General features: G+C 44.8%; 1 protein-coding gene across 4 annotated transcripts in view; it reads left to right on the forward strand.

Moving 5' to 3' along the window:
- Positions 1–6478, forward strand: part of washc2c (WASH complex subunit 2C) — a 34738-nt gene extending 28260 nt beyond the window's left edge. For 3 of the 4 annotated variants that reach the window (XM_064317730.1, XM_064317732.1, XM_064317731.1), the window contains 5 exons: positions 830–886; positions 2280–2513; positions 3688–4269; positions 5619–5784; positions 6011–6478. In XM_064317730.1, coding sequence (XP_064173800.1) covers positions 830–886; positions 2280–2513; positions 3688–4269; positions 5619–5784; positions 6011–6159 — 1188 coding nt within the window. In that variant the 3' untranslated portion in view covers positions 6160–6478. Of the gene's footprint in view, positions 1–829; positions 887–2279; positions 2514–3667; positions 4271–5618; positions 5785–6010 lie in introns of those variants that run through there. The other variant, XM_064317733.1, reaches the window with a different exon arrangement.
- The last annotated feature ends 488 nt before the right edge of the window (positions 6479–6966 follow it).

The following is a 6966-nucleotide window of genomic DNA, read 5'->3' on the forward strand; positions in this document are numbered from 1 at the left end:
CATTATACTACACTTTCCCTAACCATCATACTACACTTTCCCTAATCATTGTACTATACTTTCCCTAATCATTATACTACACTTTCCTTCAACTTGCAGATTCAAATAACTTGCACTTGTACAGGCGACTTCCAATTGATAACCGATATTGAAGATGAGGTGCCAAGTTGTCTAACGTACACACACTGTAAGAATTGCCTGTACTTATATTATCAAAAAACAAAAGAGTCATCTTGTATTCCCAAAAAAGGCAAATGTCAGAAATAGTGTGTATCCGTTTCTGGAAGCTGAAAGCTATTGACTAAGAAAAGCACTAGGTAGAAAGGTACCATGGTCAGACTGTGAGTTTAAAGCTAGTAAGGAATGTTCTTGCAGTGTCTGATGCAAAGACACAACATCAGTGAGCAAGTAGCTTCTAACTACCCAGGCCTCCTTAAGCTGGTTCTGGCTGTGCTTTTCATATGGAAACGTATCAATGAGTGTGCCAGAGAATGCATGAAAATATGCATTTAATTGTATATGGTGGACTCCATTGTTTTTATTTCAGTATGCCATTCCCCTGGTAACTGTTTGATTTTTGACGTACTCCGGTATGTGTTAAGTTACTGAGAGGGAGGTTTACATCAAGCCCTTGTGAAGAGTTCTATTCTAATACAAATACTTTGTCCTGGAGACAGGTGAAAACTCAGATGGGCCATTTGTTTGTAGAATTTTCATATGTAGATGTTAAAGGAATTGTTTATTATTAAGTATACACCTGTTACATTACACCTTTTATAGTGTTGTTGTATAGTGTATTGAACATAACTTATTTTATCCAATTACACAGAAACCTACAAGTCCTGTAAAATCTAAAGAACCCTCCTCACGGATTGGAAAGCTCCAAGTAAATATCTACTGCGTTAAAATTCCGCTATCTAAACTGCCTCTCGCTTCTCTAACTCATCTCTGTGAACTTCTGTCTGAAAAGGTGAAAACATTGCATGCGTTTCTCTTTCAAGCGCTTGACACAGAAGGTCAGGGATTCCCACTGATGCAAATAATTATAAATGGTCCAATGTTTTTTTTTCTCAAATTTTTCTTATATTTTTAGCCAGGATGTCAGAGAAAAAGCAAGAAAAATAAAGGCTTCTGGTTTCTGATACTGGAAGTCAAAGTGCTTTTATGCATATTTTCCAATTACCCTTCCTGTGTTTTTGGGCGGCATGGTGGTGCAGTGGGTGGCACAGTCGCCTCACATCAAGGCCTGGGCCTTTCTGTGTGGAGTTTGCATGTTCTCCTCGTGTCCGCGTGGGTTTCCTCCGGGTACTCTGGTTTCCTCCCACAATCCAAAGACATGCAGGTTAGGCTAATTGTAGACTCTAAATTGCCCATAGGTATGAGTGTGTGAGTGAATGGTGTGTGTGCCCTGCGATAGTTTGGTGGCCTGTCCAGGCCTCTGGCCCAATGCACGTTGGGATGGGCTCCAGCACCCCCCGCGACCCTGCCCAGGATACGCAGGTATAGATAATGGATGGATGGACTTCCTGTGTTAGTTCAAATTGACATAAAATAAAAAAGAATATTTGTGCCAATGACAGACTACTTTCCTAACCCCCAGGACCACTTTGAGTAGTAGAATTCCTGTGGAGAGCCCTGGAAGATTATCAGCGGTGGTTTGGCCTTGGTGAAGGGCTGCCTGAAGTGTACATGGCCTGCCTGTGCCTGACGTATTATCCTCATTCTTTCTGTGTCTCAGCTGTCCTTTCCATTCTCACTGTGTTTGTCCAGGGGGGGGGGTGCTCTGTGTAAATAGTATATTACCCACAGGGATGTGATTGTTTCATAAAATAATTGTTTGATTTCCAGACCCAAAATGTCTCCACTAGGCCAGTGGCATTTGGTTCTGTTTAACATGCTCTCCTGCTATAAGCTATCAGAGTGCAAAGGCGCTTGATGTGTGTGCTTATCAGGAGCCCAAATGGCTAAACATCACATCCCTGCATGTGAGAACCCAGGTATGCTCTCAGGTATGCACACTGCTGGACTCTGTTTGGGATGCAGGCATTTAGAAGCTGTCTGAAGCACAGACCTCCTGTGGTGTGTGTGAAGCACAGAGCTCCTGTGGTGTGTGTGAAGCACAGCGCTCCTGTGGTGTGTGTGAAGCACAGACCTCCTGTGGTGTGTCTGCACGGCTCCTGTGGTGTGTGTGAAGCACAGAGATCCTGTGGTGTGTCTGCAGCTGTGCTGTAGTTTGGCTGCAGGCTTGTGTCTCACTGCTGGTTGTGTGTGCCACGCAGGCTAACCTGGCCATTCACCCTGCTAGCCTCCTCCCGGGCGCCGTCCCTCGTCTTCCTGGGGCGGTCAGCGTTCTCCCCAGCCTGGCGCCCCCGCCCCCCCAGTCTCACCCCTCAATCCCTGTCCTGGGACAGCCTCCCAGCCCCGCCCTCGCCTCGGTGACCCAGGCGGACAGCGAGGGGGGCGTGAGCTTCGATACCCCTGCCCAGGTCACCACGCTACAGAGTGCTAACAAGGTGAGTCGCCATGACGTCAGGAAGGAGAGAGGCATTCTGGGATGTGGCTATGCTGCTTTCCCAAAATAAATGTTTTAAAAAAACTTTTTGAAAAATAAAAAATTTAATCTGTGGAACTATGAAAGTGATCTGGGCATTGCAGATTGCATTAGCTGATTGAGCAGGAGTTTATGCTGTAGCAGATGCCATCTGTCTCTGTCTCTTCTGTTGTGTCAGAGGGGGTTTAAAATACCAGGGGCTTAAATACCAGTCTGTTGTCACAGCAGTTTAGAGACTGACACAACAATCCTAATGGATGGCAGTTTGAGCCAGTCCAGGTTTCACTTGAAGCAGCCTCGTGTTCTGGGTGGAACCTGCCTGTTGATGTTATTGTATAGAGTATACCATATACCATTGCCATAACATGGCTTGGTTTAGTACTTGATTCTGATTGGTAAAGAGAGTGTCAGTTCATTATAACCTGCACTTGGAACTGTACTTCCCTCTAGGGTTTTCAACACACCTGTTCCTGGTTTTGGTTATACACTTTGTTGTACGTCGCTCTGGATAAGAGCGTCTGCCAAATGCCTGTAATGTAATGTAACATCTGCTCTGACCATCGTGGTTTTCCTTACAAATCTGGCGATGACGCACACTTCTTGAGATGTGTGTTGATGCAGTTTCTCAGCATTCTTTTGGGAGCAATTATGAAAGGTGTGTTTCTGGCTCTGGTTGCCATGGTGGAAGGTGTGTTTCTGGCTCTGGTTGCCATGGTGGAAGGTTGTTTCTGGCTCTGGTTGCCATGTTGAAAGGTGTGTTTCTGGCTCTGGTTTCCATGGTAAAAGGTGTGTTTCTGGCTCTGGTTTCCATGGTAAAAGGCGTGTTTCTGGCTCTGGTTGCCATGGTGAAAGGCGTGTTTCTGGCTCTGGTTGCCATGGTGAAAGGCGTGTTTCTGACTCTGGTTGCTGTGGTGAAAGGCGTGTTTCTGACTCTGGTTGCTGTGGTGAAAGGCGTGTTTCTGGATCTGGTTGCCATGGTGAAAGGCATGTTTCTGGCTCTGGTTGCCATGGTGAAAGGCGTGTTTCTGGCTCTGGTTGCCATGGTGAAAGGCGTGTTTCTGGCTCTGGTTGCCATGGTGAAAGGCGTGTTTCTGACTCTGGTTGCCATGGTGAAAGGCGTGTTTCTGGCTCCGCAGGGTCGTGCCAGAGCAGCTGGGCAGCGGCGGCCGCAGACGCGGGCAGCCAGGCAGCTGGCGGCCCAGCTGTCTGACGAGCTCAGAGAGGAAGGCCAGGAGGAGGGTGGAGCCAGCAGGGCGGGGTCCAGCGCGGCCACGCCCTCCTCTCCTCCCACCGCGATCAGCGGAGCTCCTCCCAACCCCTCAGCCCCCAGACTGCCAATCTTCGCCCCAGCAGACAGCGAGGGCGCCAAGCCCAAGAAGCCCCCCACCTCCACCGCCACCGCTGAAGACCACCTCTTCGGGTCTGACAACCTCTTCGCCCCCATCAGCAAGCAGGCGCCCTCGCCAAAGCCAAAATCTGCAAGCCCGGAGCAACCAGCCAGGCCGGGCCTAAAGAAAGAGGAGGTCTCGGCCATTTTTGATGACCCCGGTGGAGACCTCTTCCAGACAGCCAGGCAGAAACCCGCCAAGAAGCCCAAGGCCATGCCCTTCCTGGATGAAGAGGACAACGACATTTTCGGAGTGGAAAGGAGCACCACTGTCACGGTTACAAAAGAACCTCCCACAGAATCCAACCCCTCAAAACAGGACATTTTTCAGGTACTTCTCTTATTAATCATCAGGATTGTTTAACCATTCAGGGTTTCATTCTCCTACAGGAACAAGTCTGCATCATTTTACTGCTGGCTTCTGGTAATGATGATAGCATTTTTCACTAACACCCAGCAAAATTATATCCTGAATAAGTATACAACTCCCACCAGTTTGAGATCAGTAGCTTTGTTAGAGAAATTGTCTTTATGTAAGGAGGTTATTCAGTTCCCCGGCAACATGCACTACAATGGCAACCACTTCCTTTCAGCTGGTCACCTGGCAAGCATAGTGTTGTGCCCAATACACTTTGGCCCCAAAATGTACACAAAAGCACCCTTGCTAAGGTTAGAGAATGTTGTAAGTGATACAGTGTGGATCAGGGTAAGGCCTAACCGAGTGTGTGAGACATTGTGAGACTAGACAACAGGGACAAAGCTGTTCTACAGACGCCAAGTAAATCAGACTTTTTTTACCCTGTTTGTGGGCAGTTGCACTAATTCCATGACCAGCCTAGTGTTTGGCAAGGCACACAGAGCAGTGTCTGTTTCCTCCATGTGGGATATGAAGAGGATTTGCTTGTTTATAACAGATGGAACATGAACTTGTGCAGAGTCAAGGCTTACCGAAAGGGTGCCGTTTCAAGTCCCCTGACTGGGGAAACCAAAAAATCGTCTTAAACCTCATCCAGAACTAAAAAGCAGATAAAAGAGTCGCCATAGAACTGTCAGCAGTCCTGCAGTACATGTTCAGAAGGTGTCTCCAAACTTTCAGACTCCTGTCAGCCATTTTTATTCAGCAAAGGCCCAGTGTCCACAGAGCAGGCCTGCAGACAACTAAGCAGGATGATGCAAGTCACAAATTCACCCTCAGTGCTATGCAACCAAAAACCCATCAAACTGGACTCCCAAAATGAAAACCTTTCTGGCTATCAAAATGCCAAACAGCCAGCACCAGTACACTACAGAGGATTTTGTCCTTTCCCCCTCCTTATCCAGGAGGCAAACCCACATTCATCCCTTTAGGAGGGTATGCTTTTAACAATGCTGCTATATGCACTCCAACATAAAACTGAAAACGTTTGCATGTAGCATATCTGCGTGATACTGTTCCTCATAGTTTTAGATGTTGTGAATCTCTCATTGTTTATGTACGCATAAAGTAGCTATACACATAGTGACCTGTAGATATGTAGGTACGTGTGTACTTAATATGCACTTAACCACAGTGTATGCATTACAAGAATTTGAGCTTTCATGGTTAAAATGAGACCACATTTATACTATGAAATAAACAGGTGTTTACCCCATGTGTGCTTGCAGGGAGGTGACTGTATGTCATTATTCCCTTTCTCCTAGGATGAAAAGCAAGAAGCTCCCAAGAAGCGGAAAGGAAAAGCTTTGGATGCGAGCTTATTTGATGATAATGTGGACATCTTTGCTGACTTGACTACCACAATAAAACCAAAAGAGAAGAAGTCAAAGAAGAAAGTCGAAACAAAATCTATATTTGATGATGATATGGGTGAGTCATTGGTCAGCAAAAATATTTGACAGATTGACAGATCCTATGCCTCACTGAATTGAACAATGTCAGAATGAAAATACAAGATACATCTTTTAATCAGGCTAGCCACCTTTCTAGAGGGTCAAAGGGTTAAAATGAAACTTTATATGAAACTATATATAATATACACCTGTGCTTCAGTCAAGTAGGTTCACTGAATATTTAATGTTTTCTTTTCACAAAGATGACATATTTTCCTCTGGGACCGTAAAACCAGTGGTGAAGCCCCAGTCCAAATCAAAGAAAAGCCAACCATCCAAGGACGCCAATGTGGCAGAAGATACATACCACAGCATTTTTGATGACCCCCTGAATGCCCTGGGAGGAAAGTGAAGCATCTCAAATGTCAAAATAGTAATACTGTGCCGAAAGACTTGTGATCTGAAGAGCCCGACTCGGGCAGGGTGTATTAGTGCTGCCCATAGACTGTTTATAAACTTCAGTTAATAATCTCTACAGAAAATTAAACTAGTTCACATAAATTAACCACTAACTCACATTGATATTCTGAAAGCATCACTGTTTAAAGATTTGTTAGCAATTGTTATCTGTGATCAGATACATTTCCATCTGTTTTGTTATTTTCCATTGTAGCACTTTAAGCATATGTTTATCTGTCAACAAATATTTAAAAAATAAAATGCTAAAATTATGCTGAAGACCATTATATTTCATCAGGTGTTATCATATTCAAATTCGCTCTCCCATGTCTGGATGTATCATTGCAAAATTACTAAATCTATTTGTTTTTCCCAACTGTACCATGCAGGCTTTAGCTAAAAACTGTTGCAGTTCTTCATTTGTGCTATAAATTACATTTTAAAAAAACTGTTTGTGAGGGTTTAAATGTCGGGAGAGGTTTTCTTTCATTTTGATGTGAAAGACAGCAGCTATTGTTTTTATCATTGTTGTTTTTATTATTTAATGTGAAATCAGTTACTTATTTCCAGATTATATAGTAGGAAATATATACAGAATGAATATGCTTAACCCCATGTCACGCATAGGTAATAGTACCTGCCTGGTAGTTGATGAACGGCGGGTAGATTACATACGCGTCGGAAGTAAATGGTTAAAGTAGTTGCGCAAAACAGTAAGAAAGCGGCTCGTCGCGATCTCGCCAGTTTCAAATGTCAAACG

Source organism: Anguilla rostrata, chromosome 18 (genome assembly GCF_018555375.3).
Source record: "Anguilla rostrata isolate EN2019 chromosome 18, ASM1855537v3, whole genome shotgun sequence".
In the NCBI taxonomy this organism is placed as follows: Eukaryota; Metazoa; Chordata; class Actinopteri; order Anguilliformes; family Anguillidae; genus Anguilla; species Anguilla rostrata.